General features: G+C 54.4%; 1 protein-coding gene across 3 annotated transcripts; it reads left to right on the forward strand.

The window, feature by feature from the left end:
• Positions 1 to 55: 55 nt before the first annotated feature.
• On the forward strand, positions 56 to 23,921 carry BRD9 (bromodomain containing 9). Of its 3 annotated transcripts, none has more exons than XM_074329141.1 (16): positions 56 to 225; positions 938 to 1,152; positions 1,461 to 1,593; positions 2,998 to 3,058; positions 3,402 to 3,546; positions 5,083 to 5,193; positions 5,870 to 6,045; positions 7,273 to 7,405; positions 9,151 to 9,226; positions 10,454 to 10,549; positions 11,540 to 11,672; positions 13,669 to 13,780; positions 16,623 to 16,661; positions 19,484 to 19,583; positions 21,961 to 22,128; positions 23,057 to 23,921. In XM_074329141.1, the coding sequence occupies exons 1-16, from the start codon at positions 174 to 176 to the stop codon at positions 23,155 to 23,157; spliced, it is 1,851 nt and encodes a 616-aa protein (XP_074185242.1). In that variant the 5' UTR covers positions 56 to 173; the 3' UTR covers positions 23,158 to 23,921. The 3 variants fall into 3 exon arrangements, with proteins under 3 accessions (XP_074185242.1, XP_074185243.1, XP_074185244.1); XM_074329142.1 differs by having other exon boundaries at positions 5,930 to 6,045; XM_074329143.1 differs by having other exon boundaries at positions 5,933 to 6,045.
• Positions 23,922 to 24,215: the final 294 nt, after the last annotated feature.

Raw genomic sequence — 24,215 nt, forward strand, 5'->3', positions numbered from 1 at the left:
CATCCGGCGGGCGGGGCCACTTCCGGCCGCGGCGCCTGCTTCCGGCCGCGGCGCCTGCTTCCGGCGCGGCCCAGCGGTCTCCGCGGGGCCTGGGCCGCCGGGCGCTGGTACCCGCGCTGCGGCCGCGCTCCTGCCGCCCCCGCCCCGCGCCCGCCGCCGCCGCCGCCGCCGCCATGGGCAAGAAGCACAAGAAGCACAAGACCGAGTGGCGCTCGTCGTACGAGGGTGAGCGGCGGGCGCGCGTTGTGCCTGCGGCGGGCGGGGGCTCCAGGCTCGCGTCTGCGTCTCCCGGAGACGCTCCCCGCCCTCCCGCCGCCCCTGCCGGGGCCCGGGCCACTCCGTCCCCGTGTCAGCACAAGGGACTGAATGGAGCCGAGGGTTGGGGGACCCGGGATCGGCTACGAGGTCCCAGGTCCTGGCCTTGCTCCTGCCCCGACCGGGTGACAGGAACCCCCTGCGTGGCTCCCTGCGGACCGTGGGTGAGGGGAGAAGACTCGGCCCTCGGCTCTGCCCCCGTCCCCCGACGGCGTGGCGGTCCCCGCTCGGCCTTCTGTGTTTCCCCGGAATCAGACCTAGACGGGCAGTCAGCGCTAACGCGTCTTTTGGAGCGAACACTAATATAAGAGCTGGTCTGATATAACGTAACGTAATGTAACATAATAGAATGCAACACAATACCAGGTCTCACGTGACGTAATGCCAGGTGTTATAATGCAAGACCTGTTCTTAGGTTAACTTTTGCTCCAAAAGACGCATTAGAGCTGATTGTCCAGGGGGGTCTTATGTGCAGGGAAACACAGGTCCCTCCTCTGTCATGGCCTCGGGCTTCTCCCTGTGGCTTCTCCCTGTGGCACCCGCGCATTGGGCCACCAGGCCACCCAGCTGGGGGCGGGGCTTCCTCTAAGCTCACGTGCTGAGGGCCACCCTGTCTCTGCAGATTACACAGACAAGCCCTTGGAGAAGCCCCTGAAGCTGGTCCTCAAGGTTGGAGGAAGCGAAGTGACTGAGCTCTCGGGGTCTGGTCACGACTCCAGTTACTACGACGATAGGTCAGATCACGAGCGAGAGAGGCACAAAGAGAAGAAGAAGAAAAAGAAGAAAAAGTCAGAGAAGGAGAAATATCTGGATGATGAAGAGAGGAGGAAGCGAAAGGTAAAGGAAGGTGGTGGCCCCGAGACCCTTGGGGGGCGGAGATCCTTGGGGGGCAGAGGACGGGTGTCCCAGGGCGTAGGGAATGGGGCGTTCTGTTTGCAGCAAAACGTAGACCACGGAGGTAGTTGCTTCAGTCCTGGCTCTCTGTGCATCGCTTCTCACCTGACCCCTGGGGAGGGGCTTTGCAAGGGTGGAGTCTGCAAGGAGAAGAGCCTCTGGAAGGTGGTTTTTTCTCTTAGCTTCATGTTTCCCCTTAGAAACAGGAGGTCTGTTTAAAACTGCTTGCATTGCTTGCCTCTGCTTCCCAGGAAGAGAAGAAGCGGAAACGGGAAAAGGAACACTGTGACACAGAGGGAGAGGCCGATGACTTTGATCCTGGGAAGAAGGTAGAGGTGGAGCCGCCCCCCGATCGGCCTGTCCGAGCGTGCCGGACACAGCCAGGCAAGTGCTGGCATCTGGAGCGTTGGAGCTTGTCACTGTGAACTAGAGGTCTGCGCTGTGTCCCTTTGGGAGAAGCACATGGAGGTGGGGAGGGATTGAGAGAGGGAGGGAGTTTTCTGGCCAGGGCCTCACAGGGTGTGAGCTAGAGCTGAGGTACTTCTGGAGCAGGGCTTGGCCAGCTGCCGCTCTGGCCTTTTTCTTTAAGCCCCCGAGCTGAGAAGCATAGATGGGAGGAGGCTAGTGCTGGAGTCGGGTCCGCAGGCCTTCAGACACCCTGGGAGCTGGGCTTGCTCTGCCAGAGGGGAGCTTTGGAGCCCTCTGCTTTGTGTGTGGTCACTACCCTCAAAGGCTTCCAGATACTTTGCTCTTCGGATGTTTCTTTTCTTGCTGGGGGAGGTGGGAGGTATTGTGTTGCCATCATGGGGGGTGTGGTTTTCTGGCAGTCATTGCCATGGTGAACAGGTGGGATTCGGGCTGCTGGCATGTTGGGGAGCAGAGAAGGTCAGGCACAAACAACAGCCCCTAAAATGAACATGTGCAAAGTCAGAACAGTCGCTGGTGATTATCAGCTTGATCGGACTTACCTGCTAGAGGTGGTACACCAGCGCTCCCCCTGTTGCCCCCTCCCCAGGTTACCTGCAGAGCTAATGATCAGATGTTGCTCTCTTGGGCCTCCCTGGTCACTCGGAAGAGCATCTCTGTTGAGGACCTGCTGGTCTGCACCCCTGTTGCATTCAGCCCTATATTGGCCGTTTCTCCAAGAAGCCCTGGTTCCGCAGTGGGGAATAGCGTTCAGAAACCACACTCTGGGCGCTGGGGGTGGCCCTTAGGGACAGAGCAAGGAAGGCCACTGTGCACATACAGCTCCTAGAGGGAGCTTTGACGGGCGTCTGCGTTTTCATTCTCCAAAACTGTTTTCACATGTGGGCCCAGAGACGTAGCTAACAACTGCAGTGCTCACAGGAATCCCCATGCGGTGGGTATTCTTAGCTTCACTTTGCAGGTGACAGACAGGCGAACCGAGAAGTGTAGGACTCCCAAGGTGATCTTCTGTGTCCGAAGCCTTTGTTCCCCCCTTCTTACCTTGTCTGGAATGTACCCGGCCCAGTGATAGGGGCTGGAAATAGTTTGCTGAGTTAGTTGTAGCTCCGGGTTGTTGTTCCAGGGGATGTTGGCACTGTTGAGTTTGGGGACTGAAACGTGGGTACTCCTTCCCCCCCAGCTGAGCTTTGTGCCAGGAGCCGAGGCTGACTCTCCTTGATGTTTGTGTCCAGTTCTTACTTGAACTTTCTTACTAAAATGCTGTAGAACTCGAAACAGATCGCACGCACTGACATTGGAGCTCTGCAGTGAAGTCATAGCAAACTCTTTTTGTTCAATTTTTTTTTTTTTTTAAATCATCAGCTGAAAACGAGAGCACGCCTATTCAACAGCTACTGGAGCATTTCCTCCGCCAGCTCCAGAGGTAAAGAGTGTTTCCGAAGGGCCTGTTTTTGGGGACGCTGGTCTGACAGGGTGGGCAAGCACCATGTATGAGCAGAGTGGGGGCTCCATCTACCCAGTCAGCATGGGGGTATCGGTGATGCTATCATGTAAATGTCATGGCCAGAGCCATGATGCTAGTATGGGAACTTTTAGTGTGTCCAAAATACATACCACAGCTTTAAAAGCATAAGTTGTATTTTTTCTTTTTAAGAACCAAACTTTGATCAATTGTATCAATTTTTGTATTGTGAAGGATTTTGTGTCATTTAGAAATTTAGATTTTAGGGGCTTACCAGTTTAAATACAGGTGATTTTGTTTTCAGAAAAGATCCTCATGGATTTTTTGCTTTTCCTGTCACGGACGCAATTGCTCCTGGATACTCAATGATAATAAAACATCCAATGGATTTTGGCACGATGAAAGACAAAATCGTAGCTAATGAATATAAGTCAGTCACGGAATTTAAGGTAAGTGAATTTCGGTTCCTGAAATAATTCTTAGGAGGAGGCTCGGTGTCAGTTTATGTCCAGTAAACACTTCGTTCATTTCAGGTCATTTCCGGTTGCACATTTTCGCAGGTGTTTGTGTTTGAGCTGGTATTTCACAAATACAGCATGAAGGAAATGGGTTGGTTGTCATTTTCTCTTGTGTTTGGTCTAGAAGCTAGCGTGCATGTTACATGCTGTTAGAAATGCATTTCTTTTTTTTTTTTTTTTTATAAGTTACTGTGCTGACATAAACAGGACATGATGGGTCACAGGCATGTGTCCTGTGTGGCCTGGTTTCAGAATGGGTGATTTTAGCAATATAACTTTTCTCAGTCTTAGTTTTGTCACATAACTGGGAGTTTGGTGTCTTTAGAATAATAAATTCTTGCATCCTCTGAGTTCTTTGCTGGCAATGTTCTTTCTTCATAGTACCTACCAACTGTGAGAGACAGAAACGCTGGTGGGGTCGAAACCCTGGGGTTCGAAAGGAAGGCTGGACGGTGTTGGCAGCAGCATGTGTAGAAAAAGGATTAGGTTTCTTTCTTAGGCCTATTAGCTTTAGGAAAGGTTGGCTTTTCCATATTTACCGGAAACATAACAGAGAGCATTTGCTGACCTGCAGAAACATCGTGCCAGGCTAAAAGGAGAGCAGGAGAAAAGGAAGATTTCTACGGGGTGGGGGCGTCCCAGAGGGCAGGAGGTAACAGTAACCATACCTGAAGTCCTCTGCCTTTCTGAACTCTGCCCTGATCTGGTCTCTTGCCCGGTGACAAAGCCAAGGTGTGAGCAGTGTACACCCCGCCTCTTGTCCTGAAGAGAGTTTTCTGAACCCGAAACAGTCGGGACCTGTGATGGTCCCCGGGGGCTTCACGGCCTCTGTCCCAGGCCTGGGGACACTGGCACCATGACCTGTAAGGTCCCCAGATGGCACATGCTACATCAATGTGTGACTTTAGTGGTCATCATCCATACTGACATCTGATTCACCTGTGGCAGGTGTTTGCTAAATGACTTGGTTAGGATGTTAAAATACCAGTGTTTCAAATAATTTTAATACAGATTGTTATTCAATAAGATTTTATTTTAGGAGGAAGTGTTTTTCTTCTAGTGCTAGAATAACTGTCTCAGACAAAATTTTAAGTCACATGGAAAAGTGCAGAAACAGAGGACATGACTGCCCACCTCTCAGTTCATCCCTGGACTTTCCCGTAACCCGTTGTCGGCCTTCGATCTTATTTGTGTCCCAGCTCCTCCAGAAGAGAGGGGCGAAGACGGAGACGCGAGGAAGCACAGGGAGCCGTTCTCTTCCTCGTGAAGCTCACCAAGGAGTTAGACTTGGTTTCATGTGACTTAAGACCAATGAACAATTAGGAAAATGTCTCCGAGTTTTAAAGTTACCTTTTTAATCAAAGAGCCGAATTTCATTGTTTCCCACTCAATTTCAGGCTCTTCCTTTTGGCCTCTCTGTTGTCTGCATGATGGTTCAAAGCTGATGGAATTTTTTTCTTTTTTCAGGCAGATTTCAAACTGATGTGTGATAATGCAATGACATACAACAGACCAGACACTGTGTACTACAAGTTAGCTAAGAAGATTCTTCACGCAGGCTTTAAGATGATGAGCAAAGTAAGAGACCCACTGAGAGCGAGCAGCCACAGAAACGAGAGTTCTCCTCTGCGTGGTTTATGCCTAAACAGAAACTCCCTCCCAGTGAATGGCATGCTTCCATCCATCCGCCACTGGCCGCGGTGGGGACCCCTCTGCTCTAGGGTAGACGCCCAGGCCGCCTCTCCACGTCCCTCTCCTCCAGGCACCCTCTTCCTGCTACCGCTCCTGGCCTAGCTGTGACGTCTCCTTTAGGGTTGGTGGAAAGTCCCGGATCTGTTGGCCTCAAGCCGGGTGTCTGTCTCACTGGATTGCAGCCAGCCTTTTGGGTTTGTTTTGTGTGGCTGCCTCACTGAGCCCAGCCGGGCCATTCTGCCATCCTGAGTGGCTTCCCGGGTCTGTCCCATAAGCCAGGTTGCATGTGTCCCATGTCTAGGACCCGCGCCTTGAGCCCGCTGAGCCCGTAGGTGAGGTGCAGCCCAGATCTCTGGCCTGCTCCCCTGTGCCAGCTCCGAGCACTCACCAGCCAGTTGGCCGCACTCTCCATGTTGACCCCGTGGCCACGTCCCGCTGCACCGCATGGCAGGTTAGCGGTTAGGCCAGGTGAGGCTGTGGCCACCCCATGCATCCCATCGTCATGGCACCTTGATGTGAGGGAGAGGTAAAGTCCTTGCCGCTCTGTGCTTTCTGCTTCTAGGAGCGGCTGTTAGCTCTGAAGCGCAGCGTGTCGTTCATGCAGAACATGGATTTTTCTCAGCAGGCAGCTCTCCTGGGCAGTGAGCACACAGCCGTTGAGGAGCCCGCTCCCGAAGTGGCGCCTGTACACGTAGAAACTGCCAAGAAATCCAAAAGGCCGAGTAGAGAAGTCATCAGGTAAAGGGCAGGGCGCCGGCCTGTGGACTCGCACCCCCGCCTTGGGGACCGTGCCAGGCGCTCAGTGTCGCTTAGGGACAGAAGGGCTGCTCATGCCGCCTGGCGGGAGGGGCATGGCTCCTCAGCAGTTTAGGTCCACGTGCAGAGGGACGCTCCCGTCCTTCTCTGCCCACCTTGAGAGGGAGGTGACTGTAGTGTGTGGGTAACGAATATCACCATGACCCCTGGGAGGTGTCAGGAGGCCGTGGGACCTGTGGGCAGATCTGCAGGGAGTGGTTTGTGTGAGAGCCACACTGTCCACGTGCAGGCACACTGTTCTCCAGGCAGCACAGTGACTTGTCCTGGAGGAGACACGCTGTCACTCTGACGGACACTAGCGGCAGCAAGGCTGACACAAGCACGCCACGTGTGCGCAGGCTCTGTCTCTGGTGCGTGGCGTGCCCTCTGCTCACTGGCACTCCTGTTCCCACACGTGCCATTGTGCGTACTTGACCCTTCATTCCTAAGAAGCCTTCTCACATGCAGGACACGTGCTGGTGACCTGGGCTTACATGTCCGGGCTGGGACACAGCTGTGCAGTGTTGAGCAAGCACCACGCGTGGCAACATGCGTTTCTCATCACACTGCCTGAGTTCCCTGCTCCTGCAGCTCAGCGCTGCGCCGGTCGGGGGGCTAAGGACCCCCCAGGCCAGGCTTGCTCCCCGGGCTGCTAGGAGGGGTTCCGCCCACCTACTTTCAGAACCTTCCACAGCACAGGCAGCCTCCCTTGGGCACTGCCTGTAGTTCCTCTCAGCTGTTTGAGTTAAGAAGTCCTTCACACAGAGTGTGAGGCTGGCCTGCTGAAGTCTCGGGGCGCCCGTGGCCTCGCGTGGGGCTGCTCTCCAGCCTGGCTCACCACCTGCTCCTCAGCCTCCGTGGGATTTCTGTCACGTTTTTCTAATGGCGCCTTGAATGATGCTTTAACCAGCCAGGCTCCTGTCGTGTGATGTTTCTTCTATTTTCCTTAAAGCCACTGAAACATGTAGTCGAGACGTGAGCAATGTGGAAAGTGTGCTTGGCTTCCTCTTCCTGAAAGCATCTTGTTTTACTGTGGTTAGATGTGCACTTTAGGCCACTCCTGCTGGCGCCCTGCGTGGCTTCGGGGCTGCCGTTAGGTGTTGAGCATGGGAGGCGGGCGTGGTGTGCGCCACGTGCCCCAGTGACTCGTGTGGTCTTCCTGCCTTGTAGCTGCATGTTTGAGCCAGAAGGAAACGCTTGCAGCCTGACTGACAGCACAGCGGAGGAGCACGTGCTGGCCTTGGTGGAGCACGCGGCCGACGAGGCTCGGGACAGGATCAGCCGAGTCCTCCCAGGTGGCAAGGTAGCACTGCCAGCGGGGCGGGTGTGTCGTCTGGCAGGACAGCAGCACAGCGTCAGAATCAAGAGTTGCCGACTGTCAGGGTGTCTGCGTGTCTAGCCAGAGCTGCGTTGCTGTGCTGGGGGTGCGTTTGTCACTGCAGGGTCCAGATCAGGCGTGCAAGCTGCAGTCGGGGTCGCTGACCTTGTCTTGGGGGGTGGGGGGTCATGAGGGGTCCTCGGGGCTGATGCTCAGATCGGGCTGAGCCTGAGAGTTACAGGTGAGCCCGGCGGGCTTTTCTGCTGCAGGTCGGCTGCCTGTGCTCACGGCTCCGTGTGCCCTGCAGTCAGTCGCTCACGGACCGGCCCAGCTGTGGCCGGGGGAGCCTGGCCGCCCGGCCGGCGGGTCGCTGGTCCTCAGGAAGAGGCCCACATGCTTTGAGCATATGTCTGCCACAGACCTAGGCCAGCACTTCCCATAAAAGCTGCCGGGTCACGGAGGCAGCTTACACCTCCTGGTGGTCGTGTGACAAGGACACAGATGGAATTCGCATGTATCCAAAATTTTATTTCATAATGTGTAGTCCGTGTGAAAACTTATTAGAACTTTACATTCTTTTTGTCACACTGAGTTTGCAAAACGCACAGCGGACTGTAAAAAATTTTGAAATACCTTGTGGATACATCAGGTCACATAAACCCTATTAAGATTAATTTCGCCTATTCCTTTTTACCAATTTTGAACATGCCTGTTGGAAGGCTTGAGGCTTCCTGTACGGCTCACATTGTGCTTCTCTGGGATCTGCTGGTCTGTACCCCTGTTGCATTCAGCCCTGTATCGGCTGTTTCTCCAAGAAGCCCTGGTTCCGCAGTGGGGAATAGAGTTCAGAAACCACACTGTGGGCTCTGGGGGTGGCCCTCAGGGACAGCAAGGAAGGCCACTGTGCACATGCAGCTCCTAGAGGGAGCCTCGCCGGACGTCTGCGTTTCCATTCTCCAAACACCGTGTTTTCACACTGGAACTTGATGCCACCCAACGTCCCCGTGCTCACTGCTCTCCTTTCCGGTTTTGTAATTCCACAGTGAGAAACCTGGCTTCCGTTACCTCAGGACACTTACTTGACCAAGCGTAGCCAGTGTCCCGTCCCGCTCCCCGTGCCCCACTCACCCTGCTTGGGCCCTGTTCCCCGCCGGTGGCTGCTCCCACTCGGACGTCCGGCCCCCACCTGGAGCTCCAGCACCGAGGCCGGTGGGCAGCCCTCCCCACACCCTCCCACGCACACTGACACGTGCGTGCCGCCTCTTCCCGGCCCTCAGGACCAGTGGAGGGGGAGCTGCTCTTGGTGGTTGGTTTCTAAGTGGAAATAGCTCCCACGTGCCTTAGAGATGGAGCCTCTGGGCTGCCTGGCAGTGACGTGATGCAGTGTCTGGTCACTCGTCTTGCTGATGCTTCTTAATGACTGGGAAACGTGTTCCCTGCGTATTCTGGTCCCAGAGCTCCCTGTAGGAGGGGTCCTGAGTTGCCTTTCTCAGAAATCCTGTCACTGCACTCGTGTGCACAATCCTCTGCAGGTGGGTCTCAGGCCCCAGGGAGGGCACGACAAGGGCGTCTGGTCTTCGTTCATGGAGAGCCCGTGACCTTGGCGGCCCTTCGGGACTTGTCCCAGCGGGGCCCACGCCGCTGCCTGTTTTGCTGGTGCTTCAGTAGAAGCCTCTGTGGGTGCTCAGGGCCGGCGCTCCGGGCCCGAGCTCAGGCACGCTTCCTTGCAGATGGGCTACCTGAAGAAGAGCGCAGATGGGGGCCTGCTCTACAGCGTGGTCAACACGGCCGAGCCGGATGCCGACGGTGGGTGGCCCTCGGGCTCGTTTTCTCCTTAGTCTTTTGTCTCCTGACCTCTACTTGCTCCTATTGGGTGATTTAAAACCTGCGACTTGTTTGTGATGATCGTTTTCCCTGGTGTGCGTGACACGGGCAGTAACCTGTGGGGATGCGCAGCCTCGGCTGGTTTCCCGCCCTCCTCTCCCCAAACTTGTGCTAAACAGGCTGACTGGGGCGTTGTCCAGTGTGGGTGGAGGCGCTGGTCAGACTCGGGGTCCCCAGGACAGCAGCAGGATGGGGATTGTGCTCCCGCGAAGCTGCAGGCTTAGGGCTGGGTGCCCTGCTGCTGGGTTCACCTCACACATCGGAAACCGGTGCCCAGCCTGGCCCCACTCAAAGCCTGAAAGGTAACTGTCAGCTCCACACAAGTTTCCTGAGAAGCCCCCCTTTGATAATTACGTCAAGAAAGATCTCGAAGGGGGCGTGAACCCTGGGTCCATCCAGCTTGTATGGTGTTTAAGACGTATTTTTACACTTCTCCATCACCTTGAAAAAGATTTCAAAGGCTTACCTTTGAAGAAAAGCAGAACCCACTGGATTTGGACGTGCTCGTGTGCACACACGCGGAAGGTGAAACACTGTCCCTCGGTGTCACGCAGGTGGACATGGGCAGCCCCCATGGGCCTGGCCTTCCTGGCAGCGTTCTTCCACCCAGCCCTTGACCTTCAGGTTTACTTGGCATTCTCTGATGTATATGGAGTAAAGCTCTAACCAATTTCTTAATGTTCTCGGGAAGAGAATACACGAGCTGATCGCCCACTAAGAAAGACAGTGGCCAGATTGAGATTCTGATTGTGGACTTGAACCCCACTCAGGTCACATGACCAGTGTGTGGTTAACAAGCTTGCACAGGAAACATACGTTTGCAGGGCACGCAGAGGTGGGGGTTCCCCTGCTGCTTCTCTGACCCGTGCAACATTTCTTAGATGCTGAGCGGTCAGTGGGTATGTTATGTTGCCGATGTCATGGTCAGGGAGCTGATGCTTTTCGTGCTTTTGACTTTGGGGTAATCACAGTGAAAGTTGGAGTGCAGTTAAGGTTGGAGAACGCTGGCTGGCTTTGGTAGATTTGGTTTTAGGTGGTGTTTGTGGGATCCCCGGCTTTGCTCCCACGCGCTGTGAGGTGGAGAGAGCTGGCGGTGCTGGCTGGCGGGGGCTTCGCGAATCGTCCACTCACAGCGCGCTCTCCTTGTAGAGGAGGAGACCCACCCCGTGGACCTGAGTTCCCTCTGCAGCAAGCTGCTGCCCGGCTTCACCACGCTGGGCTTCAAAGATGAGAGAAGGAGCAAAGGTGAGAGCGGGGATCGTGGGCCCGGTGGCTCTTCCATGGTCGTCTTGACTCACCTGTTGTCAGGACTGTATCCAGATCCCAATTTGAAAGTGATGGCGATGAAATTACACAGGACGAGCTCCCCCTTGGCCATCTGCTCTTTGTTGGTGGGTGGGTCTCAGCCCTGGGCTTCATGGAATTCTCTGGATGGGCTGCCGCCCGCCACAGTGGTGGCTGCTGGGACCCTTGGAGCCAGGTCATGGTCTAGTGGTGGGAATTTCATTTTCTCCAACAAACTCACGTTTCATCTGTTTGGAGGGGTGCGATATGCCTGCAACAGAGCGTGGTCTGTGGGTGGAGGTCTCCACAGAGAGGGGGCTGGCCCAGCAGGGGCGGGGCCTTGGCCGCATTTCTATACGTGGTCGGCTTTCTGGTTCTGGAATGTGTCAGTGTGTGCAGCTGTTTGCTCCCAGAGGACATTTTGTCACACTGGGGTGCTACTGGTGCCCAGCAGAGAGAGGCCTGGCTGCTGCTTGCCCTTCCGTACCTCAGATGCCAACCTCCAGGCCCCTGACAGCATTCACGGAGATGCTAGCACGTATCTCCTTCAGGGCAGCCACCATCCAACCCCCTTTACGTCCCCTCGGCAAGAGCTGACCTCTATAGCTATGGTTCCCAGATGTCGGGGAGGGGGCGGTGAGGGACACATGAGCCAGCACCCAGCTGCCCTCCAGTAGCGCTCACTCCCTCCCAGGACATTTAGCCGTTCTCTGCAGCCTTGGCCATGGACGTCAACGACGGTGACGAAACCATTCTGCTCGTTTTGCCTCCAAAGCTTTTGCCAGTTCAGCTGGACTCAGGAGCAAGATTGCGTTAGAGAAGACGGTGTGGCTGGGGGGGCGTGTGTGGGAGAGCAGCCCACAGGGACAGTGCCGGAGTGCGTGCGTCTTGTTCACGGTGCACTTGGAGTGTAACCTGAGGTTTCCGGTGCTTCCCTTTCTTTCCTCTTAGTCACTTTTCTCTCAAGTGCCAGCACTGCACTTTCAATGCAGAACAACTCGGTATTTGGGGACCTTGGATCAGATGAAGCGGAGCTGCTGTATTCTGCCTATGGAGACGAGACAGGCGTGCAGTGTGCGCTGAGGTAAGCCAGGCATGGCTGTACGGTGGGCTTCTTGCTCGCTCTGCACCCGGAGCCCTTTTCCTGCAGTGCACCTTGGGGCCTGTTCGTGGGCGAGTGGGAGAGACAGCCACGGGCAGCAGGATCAAACTGCAGCAGAAAGTTCCACGTCATTTTCAGTAACGCACTGGTCTGTTGAGGGCTGGTCTTGATGTTCGGGTGACTAAGTCAGTTTTAAGGAGGTGATGGTCCAGGGAACGGTTGTGAAAAACGTGTGTGTGATCACCTGTGTGTGTTTAGTAAGTTTGTTTCACCATTGTGTTGAGATGTGGTTCTCGGCGGCTGTATGAATCAGCTCGGGCTGAGTAACAAGCACAGCATACAGCGTGAGCAACAGACATCTGCTATCCAGTCCTGGAGGCCAGAAGTCCAGGATGCAGGTGTCAGCAGGGCTGCTTCCTTCTGAAGCCTCTGTGTTGTCCCGTTGTTGTCAGTGTGTGTGTGTGTGTGTGTGTGTGTGTGTGCCCTAATCACTTGCTACAAAGACGCCAATCAGGGAGTTAGGGGCTATCATACAGGCGTCATTGTCACTTAATCACCCTTTAAAATAAAGTCCTCATCTCCAAATGCAGTCACATCTGAGGGACTGGGGGCGTTAGGGCTTCAACATGGGAATTCTGGGGACATAGGCTAAGATGAATCATAATAGTAAAGTTATAGACGTACTGCATTTCTATACAGATGTTTTTGTGTGTGTTTTGTTTTCTGTGGCAAAGGAGAAATTGGTCACGCTTGTAGAATTTTAGTAATTTTCTATGGGGAAACTAAATTTTGCTGGCCTCTGAGCAGTGGAATTTTTCCATTTTAGATCTTTGTTTTATTTCAAAAAAGGATTATTTCAAAAAAGGAACAACTTATTTGAAAAATAAACAAGAAATCAGTCCTAATACAGTAAATGAATGCCTAACCCGGGTTTTCATGAAAAAAAGAAGTGAAAATAGAAAACTGAGAAGGAAATTTCTTCTAGGAGAGGATGATGTCACAGGCTGGTGACTGCCCCCTTCACTCCTTGCTGCCGTCCCCGGTCCCCTGGCAGTGTGCTCACAGCTCTTGAGGGACACCAGTCACCTTTTGTTCGGGTGGCACCATGTAACTGGACCAGGCTAGCCTTCCCCGGGTACCTGCCCCTGAAACAGGGATTGTGCTACACAGCGAAGGTTCCAGCGCACGAGCTGCAAGCGGACAGGGCTCCTGGACACCCCCGCCACCTATTCCAGGCGCTCTGCCCTGGCCACTTCCGGGCCATGCGGAGTGTGCTGGCCAGGCCTGCCCCTTCTCACGGTCATCGTGCTTTGTTCTGAACACTCCTGGTAGACACTGGTGTTGTCGCCACCAGGCTGGCACCTCCTCGCTCTGTGTGAAGGTCTTTGAAGTCTGCGCCCCCCTTCTGAGCCTTCCCCCGGCTTTGAAGCTGGGACCGTGGCATTTCATTCTCTGCCGCCTTTTTACAGTTTTTGGTCAGCATTATTTTGGTTTTTAAGGCGCTAAAGTGGCTCCAGAATCAAAGTGACACTAGAAGATGTTCTTGGAGAGCCTTCCCCCACACCCGTCCCCTCCCCAGTAGGTGGCCATTTACACTGTGCATCTCTCCTCAGTCTACGTGTATTTTTGCGCCAAATACAAATAGACATGAATGTGCTTTTTTGCAGAAGTTAGTGTAAGTCGCCTTATGTATATGTATCCACGGCTCTTCACCTCACTTTTTTGAAATTAATTTGTTGTTGAGATCTCTGTCGCGTTTTTGGGTCGTGGACACTGAAGATCTGATGAGTCTGTTGGTCCACGCCCACACCCACCCTGTGCGGGAGGTTGGCAGCTCTCATAAGACCAGGTGGAGCAGGTGGGGGTGGGGCCAGTGCCACCGGCTCCTGTGCGCTGCTCCGCCGGCCTTCGTGGCAGCAGAGTCGGGGAGATTGGAGCGTAGTGTTCATCCAGCATGTCCTCCCGTGGCCCCTTCCAGCCTGCAGGAGTTCGTGAAGGATGCTGGGAGCTACAGCAAGAGAATGGTGGACGACCTCCTGGACCAGATCACAGGTGGAGACCACTCGCGGATGCTCTTCCAGCTGAGGCAGGTGGGCTGCGCATGGTACCACTCCTGTAGAAAGAGCCCGTCCACATGACTGGGTTCTGGGGGAGAATGCTGTGTTGAGAGCATTGCTAACACTTCCTCCCTCATGGATTTTCCATTTTTCATTTTTACTTTCAACTGGCAGTTGTCTCTAAAAGGAACATTACAAAGTCTTCTCTATATATCTCGTGTTCACCATTTCTGACACACTTCATAACTTTGTGTATAACCAAATTTCTTCCATTTTTCAGCTGTCATTTTCCTGTGTCCTGAAGAATTTTCTTTAATATTTCTCCTAGTGAATTTGTTCAGCTTTTCTTTGAGAAAAGTCTTTAAATTCAGTTTTGAAATTTGTTGTCCTTGGGTCTGGAATTAATAGGTTGGCTTTTTTTGCCTTCTGCTTTAAAAGATGTCTGACTTACACTGTTTCTGAAATGTCTTCAGTCACTTTTATCTTCGTGTTCCATTTGTAATATGTCTTTTTTGGTCAAGATCATGGACTGACAAACTAGCTCACAAGCTAAGAATGTATTTTACATTTTTTGAAGGTTGTGAGAAAACAAAGACTGTGCTGGGAGCTATTTGTGGCCTCAAACCTCAAATCTTTGCTGTCCTTGGGAGAAAGTTTGTGGACTTTTGCTTTGGATGCTTTTAAATTTTACTCTTTATAACTGATTTTCAGCAACTTATTTTCGATGAGTCTTAGGGTACTTTTCTTTGTTTATTCTGCTTTTGATTTGTTGAGTTTCTTGGCCCTATTGGTTTACAATTTTCAAGAAATTTGGAAGATTTTCAGCCATTATTTCTTCAATTATCATTTGCCTGCACCCCTTTCAGCTTTTCTGTGACTTTGACACATTTGTTAGATGTCCTGATATATCCCACATGTTACTGAAGTCTTTTTTTTTTTTTTAATAAAGTCTTTTTTTTCCTCCTCTTTGTTTGGATAGTTTGTGTTGCCCTGACTTCAAGTTTCGTATTCTTATCTTATACCACGTCTGAATCTACTTAGTCCCAGCCAGTGGATTTTTCATTGAAGATGTGGTGTTTTCCATCTCGAGTTTCCATCTGTTCTTTTTTGCATCATCCATTCTCTCTCATTATGTTCGTGTTTTCCTTTAAATCTTTGGACATGCTCATCACATTTCAAGTCCTTGTCAACTAACTGTCATTTCTGTTATTCTGGATCTGTTTGTATTGGCAGATTTTCCTCTGGGTTATTGGCCACGACTTGCTGTTTCATTGTCTGGCTGGATGAGACTGGTTAAAAAAAAAAAAAGTAAAACTATCTCAGTAATTATTTTATTTGGCTTTCATGGTAAAATAAAAATGTTTTTAATGGGTTCAGTAAAATCTGTTAAGACTAGTTGCACATTAAGGGTAATTTTAATGTGGCTGCTAGAAAATTCACATGTCTGAGTTTACGTTATTTTTCCGTTGGACGAGGCTGACCTGGATTTGTCTTCGTCCGTTAAGACTGTCGCTGTGCATTTTGGCAGAGTTGTTACTTGTGAATCATCTGATCTTGTTTTTAAGCTTTTTACGGTCATTCCAGGCAGCGTTTATTCTAGGGTCGGTTTGGTTCAAATACTAAGAAGTAGCCCTTTGAGGGTCTCTTCTGATGGACGTAGTTTCATTGTGAGGTCTGCTCTGTCTGCGTGGAGTTGGCATGGGTCTGCCCTGCGCGCCAGCCTGGTAGCATTTCACGTGGACGTGCCCGGCTCCTGCCCTGAGCAGTGTGCTCTCCTCCAGACGGCCCGGCCTGTGATCTCCTTGCCTCGGCGTGGCAGCTGGGCTCTCAGTGCCGCTCTTTGTGCCATGGGGTGAAAGTGTCCTCGTGGTGTTGCCTTCAGGCCCAGCGTTGGAAACACCGTCTGCACGCTGTGTGCTGCTTACAGCAGGAGGCCTGTGCTGTGCTCGCGCCTGGGGTTCCTCTCTAGGTTCCAGTTTCATGACCTGATAGTGAACTTCTGTTGCAGCCACATAGTTTTAAAGATGTGCCACAGCATTAAATATACTCAGATGTGTACGTTAAAGGAAATTGACGGGAGAAAACTTGTGAAAATAAGGCAGTACTTATTTTTCTGTTTAAAAGTTTGTGACAGTCATAACACAAATGAATCTCAGAAACATTATTTGAACAACAGGTCGCAGATACAAACCTGTGCAAACGGAATGGCTGTTTTGGGGTATGTGTGCAGCAGGGTATTTTCAGGGTGATGCTCCTGCCACATCACAGGACAGTGGCTCAGGGCAGCATGCAGGCTGGTCACACAGTAGTGGTCAAGCTTGAGCCCTCTTCCAGGCGCTGTGCTGGCCAATGAATAGGACACATGGCCCCATAGCTCTGCCAGTCCGAGGGCAGTGGCAGCATCGGGCATCCTGCCCCATCAGGACTTGAGCTGGTGTCAGGCGGATTGGGTCTCCTACATGGAACCACCAGGCCCAGGCCCGGTGTTTTCCTGAGCTGCCCTTGAGACTCAGGTACAACGTCTGATGTTTTCCTTTTTGTTTTCCGCCATCTGATGCTGCAGAAACAAGGGTGGGTGTCCTCTCGCCCCTTCCCCTCCATCTTGCCTGCTGTGCTCATGGGCACTCAGCCCTTCCGGAATCATGGCTGGCGCTGGGTGTACTGGTGGTCTATGGGTGGGGTTAGGTGGGTTAGTCACCTGCTGGCTACATAGAAGCGTCGGGGTCCGGCTCTGATTCACAACAGAGTGGGAACATGATGAGGACAGCCCAGGAGCAGTCAGAAAGCCGTCACGTGTGTCTATGACGTGGATGAATGGTCCTTCTGTATACAATCATTTTGGAACAACTGGTTTCCCGCCTGTTTTGCTTTGCAGAGGAGAAACATCCCGATGAAGCCCCCAGATGAAGTGAAGGTGAGTCCCACAGACGTGTAAGTAGGGCCCAGAGGGCGGGCCTGCTCCGGCTTTGAAATGGGGTGGTTGAGAGAGTGCCGTGTACTGTCTTATTTAGAGACTAATTGCGTTTCTGATGAATACAATTAAGTGGTAGTCTCGCCCTTCCCCCCATTTTAATGGCTTAGGGTGCAGGGTGTAAAGCCCCAGTAAACACCTGTAAATCCAGACTCAGGAATGCATAGGTGCCGGGTGGTGGACGGGGGAGGTCCTGCCCTGGGGCCTGCAGGGCATGCAGGGGACGTTGTCTGCAGTGGGTCCTTCAGGTCCTGAGGTGCACACACCATCAGGCAGGTGCCCTGTGCTGGCGGCTGGGCGCATGTGTGCTGCACACTCGTGAGCAGGACGAGCTTGGCAGCACTAGGTCCTCGGGGCCTCACCAGCGCCCAGCATAGATGGTTTCCGAGGAAACCATGGTTCGCTAAGATTCCCCCCATCTGTCCCTTGGGAATCCCTTGGCGTGCACGTGTTGACAGTGGGCTTTGAACACAGTCCCGGTGTTGGAGCAGAGATGCCAGGACGCTGGGCAGGACGTGCGCCTGGGCCTCAGGTGTTACATGGGCAGGAGCGTCAGCCTCCCGTGGTTGACACCTGTTGAGTGACATACCAAAGGTGACACGGCGTCTCTTCCGAGGGTAGATGTGGCTGCCAGTGCAGCTGGGTACAAGAGGCAGCCGGGGTTCTGCAGACGCTGTGGTATAGAGCGTAAGCCCGCACACGTCTTTGAAGAGCTGGCACGTGAGCAGGCCACCTTGAGCTGGGAGCCTGGCACACACCCCTGCTCGGTCACCAGGGCCTCCTTGTGGACAGCTTTCAGAAGGGGCCCCTTGTCACTCCTTGTGCGGTTGTCACACAGCACCCTCTCTCCACCCCTCTCCGGACCCCTGGAGGCCGTGGCCATCTCCGTCCCGGGTCTCCGCTCCATTCTCTGCTTTGCTGTCCACATGGGGCCTCCTGGTATTGCCACATGACGAGGCGCCCACCTCTGTCCATTTCATTCCATCCTGCTCGTGCCCCTCGTGGTATCTGGTGATATGCTTCTGTCACCACTCGGCTCCCAGATGTTTCTGCCTTAGGCTTCACTTTTTAACATTCTCAAAGGCACCAGCTTCAATGGTAACATTTTCAATGGTGTCTCAGAATGGAGACCTCCTCACTTGGCGAGCAGAAGTGGCCAATGGGAAGGTCAATGCCAGATTGGTTCCCCGTAGGTGAGCCCTGGGGCGGTCCAGCTTGGGAATGCTCTTTGGGATATGTGCACACGTGTGTGTGTGGGGGGGCGTTGCTCTGCGGTGGTCCCTTGGGAATCTGCTTCTAGTGCCCTTTTACTGGTGGAATAAGGTGTGAGCAAACCAGTTTTCAGGATCTGTATGAGCTCCAGATGGCTTTGTGCTGTAGCATCGTCACGTAAACCTGTAACATCCCTGGAAGACACACTGTGGGATGGTCCCCCCTGAGTCTGAGGAATAAGGGCCCTGTGTGGGGTGACTGACAACTCTAAGCCTCAGTCTCTGGTTATGAGGAAGGATGACACCATGAGGGGCATGAGCGGGACGCAATGAAATGGACAGAGGTCGGGTTGTTGTGGGGCCTGGCCCATCACCAGGCTCTGTGACCATGAGCTCAGCCTGATGTGCTGATGGTCAGAGTCGTGACAGTAACAGTTCCTCTTGGGAGAGATCACTTGGCACAGACAGAGGTAGGTTTTACGAAAGCCAAGGATAGAAGAAAATTCACGGGTCACCGAGGCCAAGAAAGCCCGATGGCAGAGGGCTCACACCGAGGCCAAGACAACCCAACAGGCACGGGGTTATAGGCCTGGTGCCCCCTGCTCGGGAGCAGCAGCCTCAGCTCCCTCCCGTCACTGGGTCCCTGTGAGTCGCTGGATGGAGGTAGACACCTTCTCCCACCGAGCGGGCAGTGCGGGTCCTGTCCAAGCCCCGGGAGACGGCCGAGGGTGGAGTGGGGGGCGTGGAAGGGCATCTGCACAAGCCAGGCCCACGGACTCGCAGTGTCCGGCATGTGGCGCTTTTGTTTCTTAACTATTTGGTGAAAAGACAGTGACTCCAAAGTGTCCAGTGGGGGACGGCACCGTCTTTTGACACTAAATTGTCTATAGTGATTTAGGACTTGGCACTCCAGTGAGTGAATGTGATTTGGCAGAATTTTGAGTACTTAGATGGCCCCTGAAATGTTTGCTTAAAATATAGCTACATGTGAACCCTAAAATCCTAGTGTTCAGAGAGTCACAAATGGGATGGAAGAAGATATGTGTGTGGTAGGGGAGAAGGTCTCAGAGAAGGTGGGGACATTTCTGTACCATGCAAAGCTGGAATTGACACGGCCATTTCCACAGAGGAGCACAGGTGCACCCCAAGGGCAGGAGCGCTGGGGGGCTGCAGTGTGTGGCTCGGGAGGCTCCCTGCGAGGAGGAAAGAGAGTGCTGTGGTTTGCAACCTGCCACGTGACTTACGTGAAGTCCCTGAGAAGTAGCGGTGGGCTCTTCAGGTTCTGTGCACCTACCTGATGCTGTCTGCCTCACGCTCCCTCCGCACCCGCAGGTCCCCAGAGAGCCAGCAGCCTTTGTCCGTCCGTCTGGCATTGCTGTTCTCGGTGGTGGCTCCTCGTGGGCTCACCTCCACTGGTCCCTGGGCCGCGGCATGGACTGGACACAGCTTGGTCTCGCCTACTCCTGGGAGTGGACACGACTGCAGGCCCGTCCTCCCAGTGGTGCTCACTGCCCACTTAGCTGTCTTTCCTTTTCTGTTTCCTGTCCTCTGCAGGCTGGGGACTCCCTAGGAGATGGCAGCTCCGTGCTGGATTTTGTGTCAGTGAAGTCGTATTCTGACGTCTCTCTGGACATCTCCATGCTCGGCTCTCTGGGTAGGTTGTGCCGGGAGCGACCCCCTGTCGCACTGTGGTTGGGTCGGGAGGCTCAGCTCCTGGTGCCTTGTTTCCACACAGCCTGAGAGGCGGTCCCCAGGGGCACGGGGCTGTCACGTGCTGCCCATCCCGGCTCCCAGGAAGGTGGCCCAGCCTGGCGGGGTGGCCCCCTGTCCTCGGGGCCCCCTGCAGATGGCTATGGGCCAGGCTTCCTGGGTCTCCTTCCCGATTCAGGCTGCAGCTTTCAGATTGCTGGGCCCTTCCATCCTGCTGCGCCTGCATCAGTGCCTCAGTGCTCGCGTGTGCCTCCGGCATGTTCCCCTGGGGCCTGCTGACCCCATTGTGGGCAGTGCCCCCCACATCCTACCCAGCATTCGGTGTTTAGAAGTCCACGCTGCCATCCCAGCTCCGGGTCTCTGGTGGTGGTCGTGGTGCAGCTTCTCCCCTCTTTTCCTTGGACATACCTGTGCTTTCACCAGGAGCAGCTCCCCCGGGGGACCTGTGGCCATGTCTGGAGGTACCTGTGTGTGTCACAGTTGGGCTGCCGTGCTTCTGGCATCACATGTGGAGGCTGGAGATTCTGCTAAACCTCCTGAAAGGCACAAAACAGACCCCCCCCACACACAGTGACAGGCCAGTGTAGATAGCGCCGAGGTGGTTTTGTCAGACCATCAGGAGCATGAAGTACGGTCTTGCTTTGTTATCCATCCTGACACTCTGCCTTCTGGTTGCAGTGTCTTTAGCCCATTTGAGTGTAATGTAGCTGCTGGTGTGACTGGACTCATGTCTGCCATCTTGCTGTTGGTTTTCTATTCTCCCAGTATTCGGGGATCCCCAAGGCCATCCCCAGGTTTGCTGATTCCCTAGGACCTCAGCATATGGTTGTCCTCATGGCTGCAGTTTATTACAGCAAAAGGACACTGACCACACTCCACAAAGGAAAGGCACATGGGGAGAGCCTGGAGACCAGGTGCCGCGTCCACAGCCCCCTCCCCTGTGTCCCGGCAGCAGTGTGACAGCGTCGCCCCTCTGCTCGGCACACCCCCAGTGCCGGGCTCCCAGAAGGAAAGCGGGCGTTCAGCTTAACCCTGTGATCACAGGTGGCCGAGGCACAGTGAGCCCTCCTGTCACTCGGGTGGTGGCAGCCCTTCTGAAATCCCAGCCACCGGCCACGGGCAGCCTGGGCTGCAGAGGCGAGTGGTTCGAGCTGCTCCGGTGACGCTCTGCTTTGGACAAAGTGCACACCACACTTTGTTCCTCTGGCTGCGTGTCAGGGTTCCTTCCTCCTTCCTGCTGGTTGTCGGCAGTTTGGTCCTAAGGTGCCTGGTGAGCTTTCCTTTAGGTTTATTCTTCCTGGGTTACATTCAGTTTCTTGGTCCCAGGGGTTTATCTTTGATCAAGTGTGGGAAGTTTGGCTGTGCCCTGATTCTGCCCATTTGTTGTTGAGTCTCTGCTGAGTGGGGGGCCATCCCGTGCTGTGTCCTCGAGGGCCGAGCTGCCATGGAGCCTGCTGGGGTTTCCGTGTTCATCCAGCTCCGTTCCGCCTTCCCAGCGCCATCGTCCCCCGTGCCTTCTCTAACACGGGGAGCGTGTTCCCAGTCGCTGTTTGAACGCACCGTCTGCCCGTCCCCGCGTCTCTATGGTGTTCCTCCCTGGTTAGCTGTGTGTTCCTGCTCTGTCACCTGCCTGCTGGTGGTTTATCCAGGCTCTGCAGTGACGCTGTTGGGTGCTAGACTTGGTCGCATGCCTCTGACCCGTGCTGGGCCTTGCTTGGACGGGCCGTGGGGCAACCTGGAGCTGTGGTGCCTGTCCACGGTTTCCTCTGACACATTCTTAGGGTGGGCACAGAGCTGCATTTGGTGGAGGCCACACCCTTCCACATGCTGGGGACACAGGTGGTCACAGCGTGTGTGAGCTGTTGACCTCCCTGGCGGATGCAGGACCATGCTTGGCGGGTTCTCACTCGCAAGCCGGGCAGCGCGTCCTCACCGGCTCACTGCCCGGCCCCGCAGGTCCCCCCCTGGCTGTGGCCTGTGCCCGGTCCCGGTGTCGGCAGGCCTCCGCTCACACCGTCCTGCTTTCTGATTGTTACAACAGGAGGCCAGTCCTGTGCGTGCAGTGGCTCACGCTGAGCTGGCACCTGGCTCCTTGTCAGCGCGTCACCCCTCCCGTCGTCCTCCTCCCCCTCCAGTGCACTCCCACCGTGTCCCCCTGCCCTGTGAGCTGCTCGTGCTCCTCTGGCGTCACCTGAGGGGTCGTCCTGAGTGCGCATAGTGACGAGGGAGAGGTCACGGTGCACACTGCTAGTGCCAGCATGCAGTGCGCTCCACGCTGCCTGGTGACCTGGGCCGATGTCCCGTCGTCCTGTGTTTGGCAGGGAAAGTGAAGAAGGAGCTGGACCATGATGACGGCCACCTGCACTTGGACGAGACGACGAAGCTCTTGCAGGACCTGCAGGAGGCGCAGGCAGAGCGCGGGGGCTCCCGGCCGTCGTCCAACCTCAGCTCCCTGTCCAATACCTCGGACAGGGACCAGCACCACCTGGGTAAGGCAGCCCCCCGGGCCTCAGGCCCAGACACCCCCGCCGCACGGGGATGAGGCCAGTCAGGGCAGACTGAGGACCTCGGGGGCCGGAGCTCGTGAGGGCACAGAGGACGGGCCTCCCTCATCAGGCGGCTGCCCTGAAGTGACGTATTGGAGTGGAATTTAGTTAGTGTTAGAAATGTGTGACCTTGGCCAGGAGATGCCAGCAGTCCACGTGTCAGGAAGAGTCCCAGGTGGCTGCCTCCTGAGGCCCTTGGTCGGGGCAGAACGAGGCCAGGACCCTGACAGCCACATGGAGTTAGATGTTGGAAATGAGTGCTTCTTCCCAGTGTTCCTGTTTTCAGTCCTAAAACAGTGTTTGAACAAGTGCCCTCCTCCAGGACTCTTATTTGGAGAGAGCACATCACCTTCCTTGGGCAGGGGACGTCGTGTTTAATGAGTGGCTGTGTTGGCTCTTCAGTACCCTGCCAGGATGTCACAGCCCCACCAGGAAGGGGACCAAACATTTGCCCTGAGGCTCCTTCAATTTGCTGGGCTGTGTCCACGCTACAGTTTCAGTTCCCAGATACAAATATTGAATGATTCTTTCAGAGAATAAGTCTTGGCATTTGAGGGGTAGGGGTATCATCTGTAGAGGTTTGACAAAAGCTCTGAATAAGGACCAGTGTTTTCGGTCCCATTAACCTTGTGATAAACGGCACACGAAGTAGGTTCCCTAGAGAGATGATGGGTTGGCCTGTACCCTGGGAGAGATGGGGGGTGGCGTGTACCCTGGGAGAGGTGGGGGTGGCCTGGGCGCCATTGCTCTGGCTGAGTCCTGGGCTGTGCTGACAGCAGAGACACAGACACATGACTTCGGCCCAGCACCTGCTGTGCCTGGGCCATATGTGCAGACCCGTTGAAATGGCCCGTCTTTCCCTCGCTTGCAGGAAGCCCTTCTCGCCTCAGTGTTGGTGAGCAGCCAGAGGTGACCCACGACCCGTACGAGTTTCTTCAGTCTCCAGAACCTGCAGCCTCTACAAAGAGCTAGCCTTGTAGATAGTCTTGGATTGTTTGTTTTTATTTTCTAAGTTTTCATTTGCACGTAGAGTGCTTTTCGTGAGACATACTTTTGTGTTGTCCCCTCTGGCGTGCAGGAAGCAGCCGGGGCGGTGGTGAATTGTCTCTGATATCATGTCGGCTGCACACAGATGCAGTGTTTCTGTAGACAGCCGTGAACCCTGAATCGTGGAAATCCTACATAAAGGGTGTGTGACAAGAGCCTATGAAGCTGGTGTGGTCTGTCTGAGCCTCAACGGCGTCGGTACAGCCCTTCTCGGAGGCCGGTGTGGACGTACCTGTTCTGCCCACATCCTCCATGAGCGCCCCTGGGGCAGCAGACGAGGGAGCACCTGTCTACATGTGTTGGGGGTCCTGCATGTTCTTTGCCCCCCGGGCCCCACATCCCCACATTTCTGAGGCAAGTCACCATGGGAGCCACACAGGAGCCTGTGGGGAGCTGGCCGTGCCCCGTCCTGGCCCAGGACAGGCTGGGAGTTGAGGGTTAGTTCACATGCCTGAGAAAGGGGTACTTCCTGCTGGGAGACTTAGAGGCCACCAGCTGCCCCACCAGTTACGGGCAAGTCTTACACGTTTTCTGTTCTGATGTGTTTACTGGACGCCTGTTTATATTTGCACACTGTAAGTACAGATCTTAAAAAGAAGCACAAAGACTGTAAATGCGTAAAATTATTTACAGCACTGCTAGGTGTCCCCTTTTGAGTGGCTTTTCAGTAAAAAACCTTTGTCACATGAGGTTACAGTGTCCATTCTTCCTGGTCACAGTCTCGCGCGGTCCAGTCCAATTCTGGTACCCACAGTGATGTCTGGGGTTGCACCCACCCCACACAGCTTCCTGCTCTGTTACCTCATGGTGAAAACAGAAAACTGCAGAGTCCGTTATTTCCTGGGGTGGGTCAGTCCTGGGGGAGAACATGTGTGACTGGGAGGCAGTGGGTAGTGTGACGTCCTTGGCCCCACAAGCACCACTGGACACGGCCCTGCTGGCCACTGCCTGCCTGGGCGACGAGGACTGGCTGAAGCCCTGTC

Source organism: Rhinolophus sinicus, linkage group LG03 (genome assembly GCF_036562045.2).
Source record: "Rhinolophus sinicus isolate RSC01 linkage group LG03, ASM3656204v1, whole genome shotgun sequence".
NCBI classification, from domain to species: Eukaryota; Metazoa; Chordata; class Mammalia; order Chiroptera; family Rhinolophidae; genus Rhinolophus; species Rhinolophus sinicus.

What these genes read in the sequence shown, in the direction of transcription:
- BRD9 (XM_074329141.1), top strand. Translation starts at nt 174, where the DNA reads ATGGGCAAGAAGCACAAGAAGCACAAGACCGAGTGGCGCTCGTCGTAC. An exon ending in AGTCAGTCACGGAATTTAAG is followed by an intron (nt 3,547 to 5,082) that starts GTAAGTGAATTT and finishes TTCTTTTTTCAG; the next exon opens with GCAGATTTCAAACTGATGTG. An exon ending in CAGGGACCAGCACCACCTGG is followed by an intron (nt 22,129 to 23,056) that starts GTAAGGCAGCCC and finishes CCTCGCTTGCAG; the next exon opens with GAAGCCCTTCTCGCCTCAGT.